Source organism: Convolutriloba macropyga, chromosome 12 (genome assembly GCF_964194025.1).
Source record: "Convolutriloba macropyga chromosome 12, txConMacr16.3, whole genome shotgun sequence".
NCBI lineage: Eukaryota > Metazoa > Xenacoelomorpha > Acoela > Convolutidae > Convolutriloba > Convolutriloba macropyga.
In genome coordinates, this window is record NC_134479.1 from 36,594,048 (window position 1) to 36,617,239 (window position 23,192).

At 36.0% G+C, this 23,192-nt stretch overlaps 1 protein-coding gene across 1 annotated transcript in view; it reads left to right on the forward strand.

Moving 5' to 3' along the window:
• The window catches only part of LOC142350763 (uncharacterized), a 38,533-nt gene extending 15,907 nt beyond the window's left edge, over positions 1-22,626 (forward strand). The window contains exons 2-5 of the mRNA XM_075402717.1: positions 11,129-11,209; positions 13,739-13,911; positions 22,122-22,143; positions 22,249-22,626. Of these exons, the coding sequence (XP_075258832.1) occupies positions 11,129-11,209; positions 13,739-13,911; positions 22,122-22,143; positions 22,249-22,268 (296 nt within the window). The 3' untranslated portion in view covers positions 22,269-22,626. The remainder of the gene's footprint in view (positions 1-11,128; positions 11,210-13,738; positions 13,912-22,121; positions 22,144-22,248) is intronic.
• Positions 22,627-23,192: the final 566 nt, after the last annotated feature.

The window sequence follows — 23,192 nt, forward strand, 5'->3', positions numbered from 1 at the left end:
TCATAAACGTTGCAGATTGTCGCAATTTGATAGCATCAAACTGTCAACAAAAGTTATCAAAAGAAGCAGCAAAATAAGAAACAAAATGATAACCTATATAGTTTTTCCGAAAACGTGTTCTGAAAATTGAAAATTGTCAGAAGTAACACTATTTTATGTACCGATCCACAACACGTCTTTAGAAATATGGCGATGTTTCTTAAAATTAGATATCTCTTTTAGATATTTCGTTTTCGATTTTTCAATTCTTTAGATTGTACGTCAGAACTTTTCAGTTTTTTCTGTAACAGTCATTTCACTTTTCGATTACTTTTTCTTTTTACACAAGTCAAAAGTCATTTGAATGACTGCTACCCAGGTTGAGGTCCAGACCCAAATTTCCGTCTGATCAGACTTTCCAGAACCAAGATTCCTCTGATCAGACTTTCTAGACACGAAGTGTCTCTGACCATACTTTTCAGACCGAAAGCGTTCTGATCAGACAATCTTCAGACCATAGTCCAGACTCAAATTCAGACCATTGCCCAGACCTTAATCAGACTATGATCAGAATCAAGTGCACTCGAAGAGGTTATGATCCGTCCCAGTTGCGCATGCAGCCATTTATTATCAGACTGAAACGCGCTCAATACCAGTTTTGATCAAACTCGAGTGCGCTCGAAAAATTCTGATCAGAGAAAGATTTTATATATGAACAAATCTCTTAATTTCGCTATAATATATTCATTTCATTAAAAAATGATGTTTGCAGCATTTAATTCATCTAAGGAAAGATCAAATATAAAAGTATTGCTAAAGAAAACAAAACCCAACTGTTGAGAACGAATTTTATTTAGTGTACCGTTTAGTGTATATTTCTGACTCAATGGATGAGTTTAGACAGCTTTCCATAAGAAACATCGTGGTTTCCAGTTGATCAAAATTTCCTCTGAAGGGGACCGGCATTTGCTATCAGCTGATCAGAGCTATCGCACTTTAGATGAGTCTCTGATCAGAACGCTGCTTTATTGTTGCATCTTGGCAGAGCCAACATCTCCCAGTAAAAAACACAAAATGAAAAAATAAGGCGCTCGGGTTTGTCCCTGATCAGATCCAATTGCGTTCGAATCCGCCCCTATGATCAGACTTTTCAGTCCGAATTGACCTCTGATCAGACCCTCTCCAGACCATGGTCCAGATTTTTCAGACCAAAATTACCTCTGATCAGACCATCTCCAGACCATCGTCCAGACTTTATTGTGTCTCAAATTTTGAAAAAATAACAACCTCTCTAATCTCTTCAGATTTTAGTTTGGTCCAAGTTACAGGAAAATGATGAAGATTTTTTGTTGTTTTTCGGTATAGACATTACGCTTGCTTAGAAAATTATTGGTAAACTTAGTCGGAATCCACAAGAAGCAATGGCGTCTAGACACATGTCATTTCAAAAAATGATAAATGAAATAAATAAATTAATTTTCCTTAATGATCAACATGCATGCGAGTGACATATTGAAAATAAAACTAAACCTATATATTAATTCTAACTCGAATGCTATACCACCATGTTTAAGCGCCTATCTTCACATGTTTTAGCGTCCCTTAAACATGCAGCCTAGCGTAATGCATGCATCCTATACCACCATGTTTAAGCGCCAATCTTCACATGTTTTAACGGTCCTTAAAAATGCAGGGTGTTCTGTGGCTTGGTTTTATGTGTGTGCGTGCGTGTGTCCGTGATCATGCATGCGTATGTGTGTGCATGTATGTGTGTGTATGTGTGTGTGCACGTAGGCTTTCAAATGACCATTTTGCTCTTTTTGGTTTTGGGACGTTCAATTCGTTTTCGAACGTTTGATTAGTTTTTCGAACGTTCGCTTGCTTTTCAAACGTTCAATTTGTTTTCGAACGTTCTTTATACCAGACCGCTTAAGTCTATGTGACTCTGTTTGTGTGTGTGTGTGTTTGTGACTGATAAAATTTAACTGACGTTAACCATGGCTTGGAGTACAACCACTGAATTTTGTCTTTGTGCGTTTGTGTGTGAACCTGTTTGCGCGCGCGTGTGTGTGTGTGTGTGTGTGTGTACGTAAGTGTATTTGCGTGCACGCGTGTGAGACCTTGAGATTTTGACATTTAACTGAAGTTAACCGTTACATTGAGTTGCTTTAATGCAATATTGATTGTTCTTTTAACATATTATCATTTCTTCTTGCATATCCCAGATGGCCAACGATTTGATAAGCATACATTGGTGATTAAAATTATTTAGGGCGGGCAGATCTTAACTGTTCTAAATGTTTTTGAGGCTTTGCTCAGGTTTTTTTCATTGTCTCAAACTCTTACCCTGAAATTCAGTTATCCTCCTGACTTTTCTTTGCTAAAACTTTTCTTCGCTTTTCTTGATTAAAGCGTTCTTCGCTTTTCTTCGTTAATGATAACTTTCAGAAATGACTGCTCTACCAATAAAAGGACTGCAGCAAAGCTTTAAAGCTGAGATCACAAAATTTGAGCAGCAAATTATGGTTGCTGTTGAGCGGTTGCAGACGGCATTGAATTATTCTGTCTATAAAACGAAAAGCCAAGAGTCTGACAGAAAGAAACTCAAAAAGATTGAGAGCAATTATCAAAAAGAACTTTTTTGCTAACTTTCCTCACTTTCTTTTCTCACTTTTTTTTCTCACTTTCTCTTCTCACATTCTTTTCTCACTTTCTTTTCTCACTTTCTCTTCTCACTTTCGCTGCTCACTTTCTTTTCTCACTTTCGTCTCTCACTATCTTGTCTAACTTTTTTCTCACTTTCTTTTCTCACTTTCTTTTCTCACTTTTTTTTTCACTTTCTCTTCTCACTTTCTTTTCTCACTTTCTTTTCTCCCTTTTTTTTCTCACTTTCTTTTCTCTTTTTTTTTCTCACTTTCTTTTCTCACTTTCTTTTCTCACTTCCTTTTTTCCCACTTTCTTTTTCTCACTTTCTTTTTCTAACTTTCTTTTCTCACTTCCTTTTCTCACTTTCTTTTCTCATTTTTTCCTCCCTTTTTTCTCACTTTCTTTTCTCACTTTCTTTTCTCACTTTCTTTTCTCACTTTCTTTTCTCTTTTTCCTTTCTCACTTTCTTTTCTCACTTTCTTTTCTCTTTTCTTTCCTCACTTTCTTTTCTCATTTTCTTTTCTCACTTTTTTTTCTCACTTTCTTTTCTCACTTCCTTTTCTCACTTTCTTTTCTCACTTCCTTTTCTCACGTTCTTTTCTCACTTTTTTTTCTCACTTTTTTTCTCACTTTCTTTTCTCACTTTCTTTTCTCACTTTCTTTTCTCACTTTCTTTTCTCACTTTCTTTTCTCCTTTTCTTTTCTCACTTTCTTTTCTCACTTTCCTTTCTCACGTTCTTTTCTCACTTTCTTTTCTCAATTTCTTTTCTCACTTTTTTTGCTCACTTTCTTTTCTCACTTTCTTTTCTCACTTTCTTTTCTCACTTTCTTTTCTCACTTTCTTTTCTCACTTTCTTTTCTCACTTTCTTTTCTCACTTTCTTTTCTCACTTTTTTTCACTTTCTTTTCTCATTTTATTTTCTTTTCCTTTTTTCACTTTTTTCCTCACTTTCATTTCTCACTTTCTTTTCTCACTTTCTTTTCTCACTTTCTTTTCTCACTTTCTTTTCTCACTTTCTTTTCTCACTTTCTTTTCTCATTTTATTTTCTTTTCCTTTTTTCACTTTTTTCCTCACTTTCATTTCTCACTTTCTTTTCTCACTTTCTTTTCTCCTGTTCTTTTCTCACTTTCTTTTCACACTTTCTTTTCTCACTTTCTTTTCTCACTTTCTTTTCTCACTTTCTTTTCTCACTTTCTTTTCTCACTTTCTTTTCTCCCTTTTTTTGCTCACTTTCTTTTCTCACTTTCTTTTCTCACTTTCTTTTCTCTTTTCTTTCCTCACTTTCTTTTCTCACTTTCTTTTCTCACTTTCTTTTCTCACTTTCTTTTCTCACTTCCTTTTCTCACTTTCTTTTCTCACTTCCTTTTCTCACGTTCTTTTCTCACTTTTTTTTCTCACTTTTTTTTCTCACTTTCTTTTCTCACTTTCTTTTCTCACTTTCTTTTCTCACTTTCTTTTCTCACTTTCTTTTCTCCTTTTCTTTTCTCACTTTCTTTTCTCACTTTACTTTCTCACGTTCTTTTCTCACTTTCTTTTCTCACTTTCTTTTCTCAATTTCTTTTCTCACTTTTTTTGCTCACTTTCTTTTCTCACTTTCTTTTCTCACTTTCTTTGCTCACTTTCTTTTCTCACTTTCTTTTCTCACTTTCTTTTCTCACTTTTTTTCTCACTTTCTTTTCTCACTTTCTTTTCTCACTTTCTTTTCTCACTTTCTTTTCTCACTTTCTTTTCTCATTTTATTTTCTTTTCCTTTTTTCACTTTTTTCCTCACTTTCATTTCTCACTTTCTTTTCTCACTTTCTTTTCTACTTTTCTTCTCTCACTTTCTTTTCACACTTTCTTTTCTCACTTTCTTTTCTCACTTTCTTTTCTCACTTTCTTTTCTCACTTTCTTTTCTCACTTTCTTTTCTCACTTTTTTTGCTCACTTTCTTTTCCCACTTTCTTTCCTCACTTTCTTTTCTCACTTTCTTTTCTCATTTTATTTTCATTTCTTTTTCTCACTTTCATTTCTCACTTTCTTTTTTCACTTTCTTTTCTCACTTTTTTTCTCACTTTCTTTTCTCATTTTATTTTCTTTTCCTTTTTTCACTTTTTTCCTCACTTTCTTTTCTCACTTTCTTTTCTCACTTTCTTTTCTCACTTTCTTTTCTCACTTTCTTTTCTCACTTTTTTTCTCACTTTCTTTTCTCATTTTATTTTCTTTTCCTTTTTTCACTTTTTTCCTCACTTTCATTTCTCACTTTCTTTTCTCACTTTCTTTTCTCACTTTCTTTTCTCACTTTCTTTTCTCACTTTCTTTTCTCACTTTCTTTTCTCATTTTATTTTCTTTTCCTTTTTTCACTTTTTTCCTCACTTTCATTTCTCACTTTCTTTTCTCACTTTCTTTTCTCCTGTTCTTTTCTCACTTTCTTTTCTCACTTTCTTTTCTCACTTTCTTTTCTCACTTTCTTTTCTCACTTTCTTTTCTCACTTTCTTTTCTCCCTTTTTTTGCTCACTTTCTTTTCTCACTTTCTTTTCTCTTTTTCTTTTCTCACTTTCTTTTCTCACTTTCTTTTCTCTTTTCTTTCCTCACTTTCTTTTCTCACTTTCTTTTCTCACTTTCTTTTCTCACTTTCTTTTCTCACTTCCTTTTCTCACTTTCTTTTCTCACTTCCTTTTCTCACGTTCTTTTCTCACTTTTTTTCTCACTTTTTTCTCACTTTCTTTTCTCACTTTCTTTTCTCACTTTCTTTTCTCACTTTCTTTTCTCACTTTCTTTTCTCCTTTTCTTTTCTCACTTTCTCTTCTCACTTCCTTTTCTCACTTTCTTTTCTCACTTCCTTTTCTCACGTTCTTTTCTCACTTTTTTTCTCACTTTCCTTTCTCACGTTCTTTTCTCACTTTCTTTTCTCACTTTCTTTTCTCAATTTCTTTTCTCACTTTTTTTGCTCACTTTCTTTTCTCACTTTCTTTTCTCACTTTCTTTTCTCACTTTCTTTTCTCACTTTCTTTTCTCAGTTTTTCTCACTTTTTTTCTCACTTTCTTTTCTCATTTTATTTTCTTTTCCTTTTTTCACTTTTTTCCTCACTTTTATTTCTCACTTTCTTTTCTCACTTTCTTTTCTCACTTTCTTTTCTCACATTCTTTTCTCACTTTCTTTTCTCATTTTATTTTCTCACTTTCTTTTCTCACTTTCTTTTCTCACTTTCTTTTCTCACTTTTTTTGCTCACTTTCTTTTCCCACTTTCTTTCCTCACTTTCTTTTCTCAGTTTCTTTCCTCACTTTCTTTTCTCAGTTTCTTTTCTCATTTTATTTTCTTTTCCTTTTTTCACTTTTTTCCTCACTTTCATTTCTCACTTTCTTTTCTCACTTTCTTTTCTCCTTTTCTTCTCTCACATTCTTTTCACACTTTCTTTTCTCCCTTTCTTTTCTCACTTTCTTTTCTCACTTTCTTTTCTCACTTTCTTTTCTCACTTTCTTTTCTCACTTTTTTTGCTCACTTTCTTTTCCCACTTTCTTTCCTCACTTTCTTTTCTCAGTTTCTTTTCTCATTTTATTTTCATTTCTTTTTCTCACTTTCATTTCTCACTTTCTTTTTTCACTTTCTTTTCTCACTTTTTTTTCTCTTTTTCTTTTTTCACTCTCTTTTTTCCTTTTTTCTCACTTTCTTTTCTCACTTTCGTTTCTCATTTTCTTTTGTCATTTTCTTTTCTCACTTTCTTTTCTCACTTTCTTTTCTCACTTTCTTTTCTCACTTTCTTTTCTCACTTTCTTTTCTCACTTTCTTTTCTCACTTTCTTTTCTTATTTTATTTTTTTTTCTTTTTCTCACTTTCATTTCTCACTTTCTTTTCTCACTTTCTCTTCTCACTTTCTTCTGTCACTTTCTTTTCTCACTTTTTTCTCACTTTCTTTTCTCACTTTCTTTTCTCATTTTCTTTTCTCACTTTCTTTTCTCACTTTTTTGCTCACTTTCTTTTCTCACTTTCTTTTCTCACTTTCTTTTCTCATTTTCTTTTCTTTTTCTTTTCTCACTTTCTTTTCTCACTATCTTTTCTCACTTTCATTTCTCACTTTCTTTTCTCTTTTTCTTTTTTCACTCTTTTTTCGTTTTTTTCTCACTTTCGTTTCTCACTTTCTTTTCTCATTTTTTCCTCCTTTTTTCTCACTTTCTTTTCTCACCTTCTTTCCTCACTTTCTTTTCTCATTTTCTTTTCTCATTTTCTTTTCTCACTTTCTTTTCTCACTTTCCTTTCTCATTTTCTTTCCTCACTTTTTTTTCTCACTTTCTTTTCTCACTTTCTTTTCTCACTTTCTTTTCTCACTTTTTTTCTCACTTTCTTTTCTCACTTTCTTTTCTCAATTTCTTTTCTCACTTTCTTTTCTTTTTCTTTTCTCTTTTTCTTTTCTCTTTTTCTTTTCTCACTTTCTTTTCTCTTTTCCTTTTCTCGTTTTTTTCTCACTTTCTTTTCTCATTTTCTTTTCTCACTTTCTTTTCTCTTTTTCTTTTCTCCCTTTTTTCTCACTTTTCTCACATTCTTTTCTTACTTTCTTTTCTGACTTTCTTCTCTCACTTTCTTTTTTCACTGTTCTCAGTTTCTTTTCTCATTTTCGTTTCTCATTTTTTTCCTCCCTTTTTTCTCACTTTCTTTTCTCACTTTCTTTTCTCACTTTCTTTTCTCATTTTCTTTTCTCACTTTCTTTACTCACTTCCTTTTCTCACTTTCTTTTATCTTTTTCTTTTCTCGTTTTGTTCTCTTTTTCTTTTCTTACTTTCATTTCTCAATTTCTTTTCTCACTTTCTTTTCTCTTTTTCTTTGCTCTTTTTCTTTTCTCTTTTTCTTTTCTCACTTTCTTTTCTCTTTTCCTTTTCTCGTTTTTTTCTCACTTTCTTTTCTCATTTTCTTTTCTCACTTTCTTTTCTCACTTTCTTTTCTCCCTTTTTTCTCACTTTTCTCACTTTCTTTTCTCTCTTTCTTTTCTGACTTTCTTCTCTCACTTTCTTTTCTCACTGTTCTCACTTTCTTTTCTCATTTTCGTTTCTCATTTTTTTCCTCCCTTTTTTCTCACTTTCTTTTCTCACTTTCTTTTCTCACTTTCTTTTCGCACTTTCTTTTCTCACTTTCTTTTCTCACTTTCTTTTCTCACTTTCTTTTCTCACTTTCTTTTCTCACTTTCTTTTCTCACTTTTTTTCTCACTTTCTTTTCTCACTGTTTTTCCTCACTTTTTTCCCTCACTTTCTTCTTCCACTTTTCTCTTTTTCTTTTCTCTTTTTCTTTTCTCACTTTCTTTTCTCTTTTCCTTTTCTCGTTTTTTCTCACTTTCTATTCTCTTTTTCTTTCCTCACTATCTTTTCTCGCTTTCTTTTCTCACTTTTTCTCACTTTCTTTTCTCACTTTCTTTTCTAATTTTTTCCTCCTTTTTTCTCACTTTCTTTTCTCACCTTCTTTCCTCACTTTCTTTTCTCGTTTTCTTTTCTCATTTTCTTTTCTCACTTTCTTTTCTCACTTTCCTTTCTCACTTTCTTTCCTCACTTTTTTTTCTCACTTTCTTTTCTCACTTTCTTTTCTCACTTTTTTTCTCACTTTCTTTTCTCACTTTCTTTTCTCAATTTCTTTTCTCACTTTCTTTTCTCTTTTTCTTTTCTCTTTTTCTTTTCTCTTTTTCTTTTCTCACTTTATTTTCTCTTTTCCTTTTCTCGTTTTTTTCTCACTTTCTTGTCTCATTTTCTTTTCTCACTTTCTTTTCTCACTTTCTTTTCTCCTTTTTTTCTCACTTTTCTCACTTTCTTTTCTCACTTTCTTTTCTGACTTTCTTCTCTCACTTTCTTTTCTCACTGTTCTCACTTTCTTTTCTCATTTTCGTTTCTCATTTTTTTCCTCCCTTTTTTCTCACTTTCTTTTTTCACTTTCTTTTCTCACTTTCTTTTCTCACTTTCTTTTCTCATTTTCTTTTCTCACTTTCTTTACTCGCTTTCTTTTCTCACTTTTTTTTCTCACTTTCTTTTCTCACTTTCTTTTCTCACTTCCTTTTCTCACTTTCTTTTATCTTTTTTTTTCTCGTTTTGTTCTCTTTTTCTTTTCTTACTTTCATTTCTCACTTTCTTTTCTCACTTTCTTATCTCACTTTTGTTCTCATTTTCTTTCTAACTTTCTTTCTCACTTCCTTTTCTCACTTTCTTTTCGCACTTTCTTTTCTCACTTTCTTTTCTCACTTTCTTTTCTCACTTTCTTTTCTCACTTTCTTTTCTCACTTTCTTTTCTCACTTTTTTTCTCACTTTCTTTTCTCACTGTTTTTCCTCACTTTTTTCCCTCACTTTCTTCTTCCACTTTTCTCTTTTTCTTTTCTCTTTTTCTTTTCTCACTTTCTTTTCTCTTTTCCTTTTCTCGTTTTTTTCTCACTTTCTTTTCTCTTTTTCTTTCCTCACTATCTTTTCTCGCTTTCTTTTCTCACTTTTTCTCACTTTCTTTTCTCACTTTCTTTTCACTTTCTTTTCTCACTTTCTTTTCTCACTTTCTTTAAGCACGAATTTAAGATTACGTCGTATGTGACGACGTCATCTATTGTAATAGATTGTTAATGTTCACCTCCATTTATGATGGAGGTAGATTGGCCAAGTCCTTCACTTGGACACATTTGGACTTTTCATCTCCAGCTTTCGCGCTCCCAGTTGGTCGGCACTTGCAGCACATGTAATCCCCTTGGGAATTTCAGCTATAAGTGTCAGAGCTCTTTTGAGTATGGGGGAGATGAATCGTTCATTCGTGTTTGGGTGTTGGACCTGGATTTTAAAGGTAGTTTGGGAGTGTGAAATGTGATCTCGAAAGATACGATTTTTTTCGAAAAATTAGGATTTTATTCTCATCCACTCTTCGCCTGTTTTACCGCACCTTAAACATGTAGATTAATGTTTTTATGAGTTGCGCTCTGCCATCATGTAGAAGTTCGTTAGCGGTCTTAGCGGTACTTAAATATGCAAGATAGCTCAGCCAATTAAGTCTTTAATCAAAAAATTGGTGTTACTTGGTGTAAAGTACTAAACCAAACACATCGGTAACGTAACGTAATACCTGTGGCTGTTGAACGAGTGGCATGGCTTACAACAGCTCGAGCTGGTACGAAAAAAATCTCAATTTTAAACCTATTCTTTTAAATGATTTTCTTGCGATGCTTTTGCGGGCCTGCTAGTTAAACTAAATTGGAAACCAATAATTGTAGAATTAGTATTTTTCAACGAGCTAAAGACTAAATTTCAATAAATTTGCAGAAAAATTCTATCCGATCAAATTACGCAAGATACCAATGAAGTTTTTGCGAACAGAACACAATCATAACCTTTGACTAAATTACAGTCAGCTTATTTAGCTTTTCGTATGTAAAGTCCTGACAATTATCGCATTTCAAGCTAAAGATACTGACGACTTTCTACGTTTTAAACCGAGTATGCCAACAGTTTTTTATGTTCTAAAATAGAACGTACTTAATATTTCATACGTATTAAACCGATGATGCCAACAAAACCAAACATTCAAAGCTTTTTTACGTTTGAAAGCGAACAAACGAAAAAGTGTATTGCCACTTGTTTAGTTTTCTGGATTAGGGCTACTCTATGGTTTTCAGTTAAGCATTTTGCAGATTACTTATAGTGCTGTTTTAACTACTACTTTTATGATTTCAAATATTTTAATAAAAGATCAACTGAATAAAAAAAGTGAGCAACAAGAAGTGAATACTTCATCAGTTTGTGTTTGTTTGGCTGCATAAAGATAGTTTGCCGTTCACCAGCTGCATTAGTTAGACAAATCATTGCATTTCAATTTTCAACTTTTCAATGACTGTTTAAGTCTCGAGTCACTTAAATTTTCGAATATTTCTTTGTGAATTACTAAAAACTTGTTTTTGGAACCAATAAGTTCAATGATTGTCAATCACAAAAAAAAATAATTCGCAGCCAAAGCCATAGAAGTTTTTTTTAGAGTGTAACCTATTCTTAATGATTTTTCCTGCTTCATCGATTGCATGCTTGCTAGGAAAAAAAACGAAGTAAGGCTTCAAAGGCCACAGCTTTCCCATTTCCATATCTCTCGCCTTGGTCCCGGCACAATCTTCTCATGCATATTTTTGTCAGATCTGGCAAGACAGTCATAGAATATGCAATAATCTTGCAAGATAACCCGACTTTGTTGTTATAGAGTACGTTTCTACGAATCTATAGTTATATTTTGCCCTCAGCTGCTTTGCACTGTAATGTGCTATCTAAAAACACATAATTTTTAAGTGGAGGGGGCAAAAACAGTTACGGGCTGGAACTGAAAAGATCCACTACTATTCGTGCCTTTTTATGCCCATGAGCTAGGAGCCCCAGAAACTAGCGTCTCAATTATAGCTTCAGTTTAAATTTTAATTTCAATTTGAATAGTAACAATCTAAATACAGATGAACCGCAATATCTCTCCTAAAAACTTGTTCTCGCATTAAAATTTAATGACGTCCAAAATTTTGTTCCTTTTTTCAGATAAAAACGAGTGCCCGGAATCTGACTATGCTCCAGAAGTTCCGGGTGCCTGGATTAAAGGCATTCGTTCCTCTTCCGCAGGTAAGAAAAACTAAAAACTAACGAGACACGTTTTTTCGATACGACTGATTTTCCCAAATTTATCAGAAAAGTTTCCATCCAGCCTTTCCAACCTTCATAGAAAACGAAATATTATGCTGTGATGTAGCGTGTCTTTAATTTTAATTTCAATGAATCAAAATTCTCGAACTTGAGTGTCAGAGAATTTCAGCGCTGAACCTGTACATTTCAAGAGTACAAACATATTTCAGTTCTGAAACATTGCATCTCGGGATAATTTTAAATTTTCTTGTGTGCAGTTTTCCCAGGATGAACTTATCCTGTATAGTCTGAAAATTATTCATACCACAAAATGAAGACTGAGTAGAAAAAGTCAAACTTTTGTAGCTTATAACTGGTACTATTTATGCTTAAGCTAATTTGTAGGCAATAAACACAAAGTAGGCAATAAACACAATAAACACAATAAACATAATTTGTAGGCAATAAACACAATAAACACAATAGCTTAGTGGTTACGACTTGCTACGCAAAATAAATGTTACAAGTACCCACGCGGAATTTCGAATCGCATATAAATCAAACCATGTTGACGGGAGTTCAGCTGAACATATTATTTTTCTTGAAGTAAATTTTACTCAAAAATTTTACTCAGACTAGTCATTTTTAAATGTAACTTGAACAGGGTACTGAACATTCTAAATAAAAGAATGTGTCTCTAGACTGATTCAGCGCTGATTTAACCTGCCACCAAACTCCAGGCAAGAATTGATGGTAATCCGGTTTACTATCGGCCAAGGTAGTCATTAATCATTGTTTTGGAGGAATTCTAGGCAAAATTGTATTACTACACAAACAGTGTTTTAAGCAAGTATTCATACTCGCAATTGTCACTGCTTTCAACGATGAAATTAACAGCATTTTAATTAGGCAGAATAGAAAGAAAACCTAATTGGTAAATAATTACATGAATGTTCCTCCTCAGGCTACTAATTGATGGTTTAAAGAATTAATTGATCATTAGTAATTATTCTCATCTCACCATGTGAAAAAGTTTGGCACATCAAACAGATGTTTAAAAATTTTAAAAGAGAAATTTGCAAAGCACCCATTGATTTGATGCCCCAAACAGACAACTGCTTTAAATATTATCAAGTGTTAAAAAAAACGAAGATTCAAATTTCACTTCTTACATTACATTTCTTCAAAATTATGATTCAATATGCATCCACTAATTTTGAACAGATAACACATTTGCTTTTGCAAGATTAAGATATAAAAAGTAGTTTTTTTGATTAAAAAAATGTCGTCCTAATTTAGAAATTTCTGTAATTCAAGAAAAATTTCGATCTCCAAAACATGGTGCAAGAAGACTGTTTAAATTTTATCCGCTAGATATCTGTTTATAAACCATCGTACTGCGCTACGCTATCATTTTTACAATGTCAAGCAGGACAAGAATAAAAGCCCTATCAGTTCTCATGCTACAATAAATCCTGACAGATGAACGTTCATGTGATAGAATGTTTTGTCAAATCTTACGCAATAAAAATATAACATGTAGATCTTTACACTCAGATATTAAACCATGCTTGCATCGTTTTTTCATTACAAAATCTGATGAAAACCTACTGCTTAAGAATTTTTGGTAAACAGTTTCGGATCTTAAACGGTGAAAGTTTTAAAGTTAGGGAGCAAAATTTTTCACTAGGAATTTCAAACGAAAAATTATCAAATTCTTTTCAGATCTCAAAACTATGTTTTCCCCTCAAAGTTCACTGTATTTATTCTGTTACTTAGAAACTTTCTGCAAACTACGCAAGTGATGCCCCACAAATCAGACTGAGACCTAGTTTAATTTTCCTCGGGCACGCCTATCAACAAATTGCCAATTTTCAAAAATTAGATGACTGAAACTCTGCGTTATATAAATGACAAGTATTAACTACCATTGTCCATTGTGAGCCGCCAGCCTCAAGCATAATGGGTGAACTTTTTGTAAAAAAAATGCGTTGATTGCCGTGGATGCGGTGAAAAAAAATATTTCACCGCACTTCACCGCATTTCTTATAAAAATTCAGCACAAAAATCACCGCATTTCTTACAAAATTAACGGCATCGACTTTTGTGTCAAATTAATGTAAGAAAAGCAGTGAAAGCGGTGAATGCGGTGAAAAATATTTCAACGCATTTCACCTCATTTTCATTGCAAAAATTCAGCGCATTTGCTTTCCGAACTTTACTCAATCTGATTTAAATTCACAAGAAATATTAGAGAGTAATTCACAGTAGTCGCAGTGGAATAAGATCACCAAGAACGCGGTTAAAATAAGTAATTCACCGCAATTCACCACATTCACCGCAAAAAAGATGTAAGAAATACGCAGTGAATTTTTTTTCACCGCATTTCACCGCATTTCTTGCGAAAATTCACCGCCAAACCTCGACCCGAGTAAATTCGAATAAAGTGTTTCTTATATCATTGTGAACAAGACCGTTGTAGATTTTTTAAACATAGTTTTTCAAAACAAAAAATTTTCTTTGTTTCAGTGCCTGGAAGTGGGATAGAGCTTTCAAGGAAAGGCCGCTGTATCAAAGTTCTGTTTGAAGAGTACGGCTATGATCTCATTGGATATTCTGCATACACTGACGAGAACTCCGTCATCTGGTGTTTTCCTTGGAAAGAAGGAGACACTATGGTGTTCCTCACGGACACAGACGTGGTAATTTTGTCTATCATTTTTAGGAAAAGTATTTTCCGTCGATTCAATAGCAGAGTCTCAAAGAAGGCCTGCACTTTCATAGCTGATCGAAAGTCAATGGTCGAAAAAGTGCATACGTTCTCGAAATTACTAATTGCGGGCTCAAAAGACTAATTGCTGAGATTAGCTCTTACCCTGATCCCCGTTTTGGTTTCTCAATGATATTTTAGTTTTTTAATAACGGTTTTATTTAAGGCAATTGTTAGTACAAATGAACTATTTTAGCTGAAAACAGTAACAAAATTTTATTTCTAGTTTTAATATAATAGAGAATTTCCATAATGTTATGTGCTGAAACGAATTATCGATGTTCATCAAAAATAAATTAAGACTTTTTGGTTTCAAGGGATTGCTAGCTTAAATTAATCGGCAGTGATTCGAATTAAACAAAGCAATATTGAGAAACAAAACACAGATAATTTACCCAAAAGGAACTCCAATATACATTAAAAACGTTTGGTCGAGTTTATACACTCCTCGCACTTATCAAGGTTTCCTTTAGATTTTGATTAGAGATTGAAAGAAAAACTAGTTTTACGTTTGTTGAAAATGAAGGAAATCCTTGAAATCTCATAAGGAAAGTTTTTCGAGCAAAATAAGACAATATAACATTGAGATCACACAAAGAACTAACAGAATAAGCTTCCGAGTAATAATAAAAAATTTTAAGAAAGGAGAAAAATGATAGAAAGCGCCAGAGGAATGGGTTCCAGAAAAAACGAAATGATATAATACTTAGATCATACAAAACTCACAGATTAGGCTTCCTGGAATGAACAGAGTAAACTTTCGTTGCAGCAGCAAGCGTTCCTAGTCAAAATTAGAAAAACGGAAGAGATTACCGAAGGAAAGGGCGTCAGGCAATTGCAAACCATATAACATTGACAGCACATAAAACTGCCAGAGTACACTTGTTGCCACACAGCAGTAGCCTAACAGCATCAGCAACAGCGGCACCACCACAATCACCAAAACCATTTCTACCACCACAAGCTCCGCCCCAACACCACCACCGCCACCACCACCAACACCCCCACCACGGAGATCACCACCACCACCATACCAGAACCACAACCCCCCATATCACCACATCAATCCTTAACACCACCACCACCAGCAGCAGCATAAGCAGAATAGTGAGCAATAAGCAACCGTAGTGGCAGCAGCAAGGGCAGGGGCACTCAACTCACCAATAAACCCTTTAAAATTTGTATGTGGATCAGTTGATGACGTGAGCTGTGAGATATTCAACACACTGCTCAATTGTTGTACTTGAGAGAAGGAGACTCTTAGTTGTCCTAATATATTGAGACTGATTTATGCTAACAAAGTGTGGGTGTCAAATATCACAAAATCTAGGAAAAGTTATATCTAGTAACCACAACACATTCAGCTTTTTAACCTTACTAGAGCCCATCAGACCATAAAAATTAAAACAATTTTTTTAATGTTGAACTATTTCAGCTTTCTTTTCGCTTTTTGCTGCTCACAGAATGATGTCAAAAAGTTTATTGTACTTATTAATCAAACGCACTGTTTCGAATAAAAAACATTTTTTCGTAAAAGCTGAGTTTTTGCCCGGTAAGGGAGTATGGCCTCGTGCCCCATGGAGTTTTTTGGGCACTGAAGCTTGTTGAAGGCTTTTGATACTTTAAATAATGTTTCTGTAAAAATTGAATCTAGCGATATCGATTTATTCGATTCGCGGTTGGTATTTTGTTTTGTTTTGTTGGTATTTTCTATTGCTGTAAACTGAGAATTTGTTTGAGATCAAGACTTTTCCGAATCACCCATTCGACATTATTGATTTACTCACTAGTACAGCCATTGAGAAGTAAACAGGGCTAACGAATGTTGCTTAGAATCAATGATTTTGTTAAAAGGAACTTTGGTCCGGTTTGGAATTGTTTCGACGTTCACAGAATGTCTTTAAATATTTCTCTGTTTACTTAAAAGTTTTTTGGCAATTATGCAAACCATCTGGTGATTAGACTGTAAATTAACACAACATAGGATAAAGACATTTTGGCCCACAGCTGAGCATTCTGCATGAACAACAAGAAATTTCTTAAAGGACAAAAAATAACGGAGGTCAACAAGCTGTAGGGCCGAATTGGAGGATTGTTAAGACAATAAATTTGAAAGCTGTCAAGAAATATTTTGAGATGGACAAGTTGACCGGGGACAGTATTTGTCCGTCAGCAATAAAAAAAATGCTACGGGATATTTTGTTACTGTTAGAATTTCGATCAAACTATAGTCTTAAACTTAGTGAGAATTAGAAAGAAAGTTCGACTTACCAGATTAGAAAGACAAGCAATTTGATTTTGATCAAAGAAATTATATAAATGAATCGTCAAGAAATGGTGCTGAGAATCAATATTCGGTTCAAATTGGTGAATCTAGATAACTATTATTAGAGTTAGATTAATTGATGTAAAATCTTCCCAGCACGTATTAAATGATGATGATATCTCCGGAAGTGTGAATGAATTCTTAGAAAAGTGCAAATGCATTCCATTTATGGTTCCCTTTGCGACTGATTTGCAGAAGCAAACCATATTGGGTAACCCTTGCGACCCCCACTATAAATCACGGTGCTAAGATTAGTTTTGTATCTTGACTTTTTCACACTGATAATGGGTATATATACAGCTGATTTTTGAGTCCTTTTTCATCCCCAAATTCAAATCACCATCTTGATCTAATAATCAGATCTCTCCTGTAAATCTCTAAATTTCTAATGCAAAATATCATTTTGTTATTCTCTCATTTTTGAGAAATTAATTCTTTTACTTAGTTAAAAACGCTTTTTATTCCGCTTGCGAAAGTCCATAACCCAACAGGTTATGGGCCCAGCAATTTTTTAAGTCATAAAATTAATTTCCAAAACAAAACTAATTTGTTGTTGACAGTCATAATCCTTTTCTGCTTAGTACCTTTCTTTTCACAACTGTTTTGCCTGCTCAAACTTCAATGGATCAACAGACAGTGAAGCTGCTGACCTACACAGGAAAGGCACAGGACTTTCCAATCTGGAGCACAAGATTTGTGGCGATGATGCAGACGAAGGGACTCTACAAATCACTACTGGGGACAGAGGAGCAACCCAATGAGCCTGCGCCACTGGCCAATGGGGCAACCAATGATGAAAAGAAGAACCACAAGGTGCTGAAGGATGCATATGAGAAAGAAGTTGCAGACATCAAGGAGAAACGGAACAATGTGTGGTGCCATCTGGCACTGACTCTAGATGCAACAACCCTCATGCTGATGAGACATGACTGTGTGGGAGATGATGGCATTGGAGATGGAGCAAAGGCTTGGAAGCTTTTGCAAGAGAGATTTCAGAGTGTGGAGACGCCGACAGTGGTGACTTTAGTGGCACAGCTTGCTCGACTGCAGCTCGAGGATTCTGAGGATTTGGACGGCTTCTTCATCAGAGGACAGGAGTTGCTCACAAGGCTACAAGAAGCAGGGGAAGCAGTCTCAGAGACCCTCTTCAACGCCTTGGTCCTCAATGGTCTGCCAATGAGGTATGAAAGTTTTGTAATACAGGAAAGCTTCAACCCGGCAACGAACTTCACAGAGTTGAGAAAAAGGCTGCAGAACTTTCATGAGAGCACGGTGCAGAGACACAAGGGACAAAGTGGTTCAGTGGCACTGGCAGTGAAGCGTGACTTCATGAAGGGACCCAAGAAAGGAAACTGCTTTGTGTGTGGGATCCCTGGACACTTTGCCAAGGACTGCAGGAAGAAGGAGACAGCACAATGCAGCAAGTGTGGTGAGAAGGGTCACCTAGACAGGGCATGCAAGAGACAAAGAGATGGAGGCAAACATGAGTCAGTGGCAATGGGTCCAACATTGGCTACACCAGACGAGGAATGCTGGGCAGCTCTTACCCAGTGGAAGACAGCAGGCATGCTAGTGGACAGTGGTTGTACGGATCACATAGTGACGAACATCGATGCGTTCCTGGACTTTGTGCCCATTCAATCAGTGGTCAGAAATCCCAACGGAGAGGCTTCCAGAGTGGTGGGCAGAGGCTGTGTGAGGATCAGCATACCCTCAAACAAAGGGGAATTCCAATGCGAACTCAAAAATGTTCTGTGTGTGCCGGACTATTCTTCAAACCTCCTATCAGTCTCAAGATGCACGGAGTGGGGACATAGCTTCACTTTCGAGAGAGGAAACAGCTGCATGAAACTCCAGAAGGGAACTCGGGTAAAACTAACACAAGAAAATAATTTGTTTTACTTACCCTGCAGCGTTCTAGAATTCAAGATGAGTTCCAACAGCGTGAAACTTGACAGTGCAAGGAAGTGGCACAGACGATTGGGTCATTTGAATCAAGCAGATGTGGTCAGGGATGCACCAGAGACAGTGGGGGAACTCGATGATGTATGCAATGTGTGTGCATTGGCCAAGATCACAAAGACTCCAGTACCAAGAGTGGCAGAGACCCAAGCAGAAGAGAAGCTGGAGAGGGTGTTCACAGACGTGATGGGACCTTTCAGAGTAGAGTCACTGTCAGGGTTCCGGTTCTGCATAGTGTTTGCAGACCAATACACGAAGTTTGTGTTTGTGGACTTGCTTAAGGCAAAGAGTGAAGCACTGGCCAGCCTGAAGAAATTTGTTCTCAGTGTGGGGACGCCCAAGAAGCTGAGGCAAGACAATGCGAAGGAGTTTCTCTCAGAGCAGTTCGAGACGTACTGCTTAGATGCAGGCATTCTACAGGAGAAGACCATACCAGAGACGCCACAACAGAATGGGTTAGCTGAGAGGTGCAACAGGACACTGCTGGAGATGGCAAGATGTTTGCTCATTGACTCAGGACTTCCAAAGATGATGTGGGGAGCAGCAATTCTTCACGCAGCAAGGATCAGAAACTTGGTTGTGAGACGAGGAGAAGAAAAATGCCCAGCAGAGCTGATGAGAGGTATAAAACCTAAGCTTCCAATTAGTAAATTATCTATTTTTGGTTGCACAGTCTTCATGAGGAAGAGGGACAGAGAAGTCAGCAAACTTGAACCCAAGGCACTGGAAGGAAAGTTTGTGGGTTACACTGAAGGAGAAAACGGATACCTGGTGTACATACCCAACACACGCAAGGTGATGGCAGTTCGAGATGTGATCATCAAGGAGTCTGAAGTGGGCTCAATCCCTGACAACAAAGAAACGGCGGACCTACTAGATGATGGGTCGGAACTGGGAATCTGGCACCCAGATGATGGTCATCAAGACGATGACAACAGAGAACGACAGGACACATCTACTGCAATAAAGAAGGAGTGGCATGACGCAGGGAGCGTGAATACTCAAGAAACAACACTGAGACAAGAGGCCTCGGATGTTGGAGAAACAGCACTAGATGAAGGATCTACTGCAACAAGAGGGAGTCACAGAGACTCAGAGTCACTAGAAGACAGTGACACAGAAGACTTCTCACAGTTAGAGACAGTTGGCTTAAATGAAGATGCACTGGAACACGCGGACAGAGCAGAGCCCAGACGAGGGACACGAGCAAGGAATCTTCCGCAATTTTTTGGAGAAGTCAGGACCCATATTGTTGTGACTGAGGGCGACTATGTGCAACCCAAAACAGTCTACGAAGCCAAGCAAGGTGACGATTGGGACCAGTGGCACCGGGCAATGAAGGACGAGGTCAAGGCACTCCAAGAAAACGAGACTTGGAACCTAGTGAGACCACCCACAGACAGGGACGTCATACCGGGCAAATGGGTTTACAAAGTGAAATTGGGACCCAGTGGTCAAGTGGACAAATACAAAGCGCGCTATGTGGCGAAAGGTTTCAAACAAGTGGAAGGACTGGACTACTTTGAGACTTTTGCGCCTACCTGTAAGCCAGAGACATTCAGGATTCTACTTCAGCTATCAGCGAAGCAAGGCCATGTGATGCACCAATTTGATGTCAAGACTGCTTTCCTGCACTCACCAATCGAGGAAGAAGTGTATCTGCAACAGCCACAGGAGTTTGTAAAACGCGGATCAGATGGGGAGAAGTTAGTATGTCGACTAAATAAATCAATTTATGGTTTGAAACAGGCTGCTAACAACTGGTACAAAGAGCTGGCAAACTTCCTACTGAGACAGGGGTTCACCAGAAGCAGGAACGATCACTGCTTGTTCGCAAGATCAGAAGCAGAGGATCACACCTTCATCTTGGTCCGGGTTGACGACATCATAGTAGCATCAAGAAGTATGACAGTGGTCTCTGATGTCAAGAAGGCACTAGAAGCAACCTTTCACATGGAAGACAGAGGGAGACTACACTGGTTTCTGGGTCTAAGAATCAGACGAGAAGAGGGCAAAGTCAACGTCGACCAAGAACGCTACATAGCAACAATGCTTGAGCGGTTTCAAATGGATCAATGCAAACCCTCAAGAACTCCAGCTGATTTGAATTTGAAACTTCAGACAGCACAGAACGGAGACGAAGAAGTGGACCAGAGGATCTACAGAAGCTTGGTTGGATCACTTCTGTATCTGGCCAAACAGACGAGGCCAGACATCATGTTCACAGTCAACATTCTGTCCAGACACATGAATGCACCTACCAATCAACACTGGATGTGCGGAAAACGACTTCTGCGATATCTTCAAGGTTCAAAAGGTTTAAAACTTACTTACACAAAAGAGGCTAGTTATGATTTAGTGGGGGAAAGTGATGCAGACTGGTCTGGAGACGTGAACGACAGAAAATCAACAACGGGCTATTACTTCAAGCTCAACGGACGTGGCGCAGCACTCAGCTGGGGTGTCAAGAAGCAGGCCACAGTCGCTCTTTCTTCATCAGAAGCAGAATATCAGGGCATGGCAGCAGCAGTTCAGGAAGCACTCTACCTGAAACAACTTCTAGAGGATTTTGGCATCCAACAGAAACGTCCAATAGCAATTGGAGAAGACAACCAAAGTTGTATCAGACTCTGCCAAAACCCAGTCATGCACAAAAGGAGCAAGCACATCGAAACAAAGTTTCACTTCATCCAGGACAAAACGGAGGATGGGACTATTTCAATTCATTACGTTCCTACAGACAAAATGGCAGCGGACATCTTCACAAAGTCCTTACCCGTTTCGAAAGTGGAAACATTCAGAGCAGTTTTGATGGGAACAGACTCTACGCAATCAGCTCAAGTCTGAGTGGGGGTGTTAGAATTTCGATCAAACTATAGTCTTAAACTTAGTGAGAATTAGAAAGAAAGTTTGACTTACCAGATTAGAAAGACAAGCAATTTGATTTTGATCAAAGAAATTATATAAATGAATCGTCAAGAAATGGTGCTGAGAATCAATATTCGGTTCAAATTGGTGAATCTAGATAACTATTATTAGAGTTAGATTAATTGATGTAAAATCTTCCCAGCACGTATTAAATGATGATGATATCTCCGGAAGTGTGAATGAATTCTTAGAAAAGTGCAAATGCATTCCATTTATGGTTCCCTTTGCGACTGATTTGCAGAAGCAAACCATATTGGGTAACCCTTGCGACCCCCACTATAAATCACGGTGCTAAGATTAGTTTTGTATCTTGACTTTTTCACACTGATAATGGGTATATATACAGCTGATTTTTGAGTCCTTTTTCATCCCCAAATTCAAATCGCCATCTTGATCTAATAATCAGATCTCTCCTGTAAATCTCTAAATTTCTACTGCAAAATATCATTTTGTTATTCTCTCATTTTTGAGAAATTAATTCTTTTACTTAGTTAAAAACGCTTTTTATTCCGCTTGCGAAAGTCCATAACCCAACAGTTACAAACTCAAAGTGCTTGAAAAAATGAAACTAGATCACCGACATCTCACAACACGCTCAGATTTTGATTAGTTAGCTTTATATCCCAGTAACATTTCCAATTTTTTTGTCAACGGCTACTTCTTGTGGATTTCTTTTCATGAAACAAAAAAAATTATCTCTTAAAAACTTACTTCTGAGTTAATATTTGCTTAAATGTGCCCCCAAAAATAAGTGTAGGGAGAACGATTTGGAAACAGATTCACTTTTTGATCCGAGTAAATTCAATTGACCCGCATCGAAGCCAATTCGAACCTGGAAACGTTTGGTCTGTAGCGGCGTGTGTTTGTTTTATATATTACCCTTGGCTAAAAAGCTCTGTTTATTTTTAAATTTATTTTTGTTTCAGGATCTGGACACGTGTCTGTTTGGTAAGTTTACAGGAAATGCTATCGAGAACATTTACATTTTTTTCATAATTACCACGAGTTTCAGAAGTATGTCCTATTGAAAAATTAATTCGTTTTTTGTTTCAGATACGAAGCCTTTTCTCTGAACTCGTTGGCCGTGTGGAACCAACGATTAACGTGGACTAAACAACAGAGACTTATGGAAGAAAGTCTGTATACGAATTTTTATAGACGCAAATTAGTTAAACTTGCGCCACCACATGCAGTTGTTAGATTTTGAGTCTGTTCGTGCTTGCTTCATTGTTCGTTTTTATTTTTGCTTGTAATAGTGATGTTCCAGTTTTCTAGTAATATTAAAAGCATGGTTTTCTCTATTTTGAATCTGAAAGATAATTAACTCTTTCTTCTTTTTGTGGCAAACCAAATGATGTGATTTTAAAAAATTTAAATGCTATGATAGAAGAGTTGTGATAAAATTATATTTTCAATTAAATTTGAGTAGTTTTTCCCTCAAGTACCCTAAGCAAACTTTGTTTATCATCGTTTACACAGAATACGCGAAATTACTGGAAGTTACCAATTTCATCAAAGGTACAGCCCTAGTCCAGAATACAGAACAAAATCATCGTTGGAAATCGTCGTTTTGTTCGGTCTGATAAATAAGTCGACGCAGCTTTTGCGAGATTCTGTTTGTTTGGTTTTTAAACCTAAAACCAAAGAAACAATGTTGTTTACAATGTTGTCAAACGTTGTGATAGCGTTTTTTCTATGAACTTAAATCGTTCTTTCCAAAGAAATGTTGAAAAAATGTGAAAAAGTTATTGAAAATGTTTATTAACTTGTTGACGAAATTAGCTGACTAGATACAAATTTTCTGCTTTTTTTAAAAAAAAAATATTTTAATTGAATTTGATGAACATTGATTTGAGTTTTTTGACTAAATCTCATTCAAATATTTTTCATAAGTTTTTTTGCGGCTTGAAACCGAACACACCGACGGCTTCATACGTTTCAAAATTAAAGTAACCATGGCTTCTCCCGTTTGAAATTGAAAATACCGACGATTTATT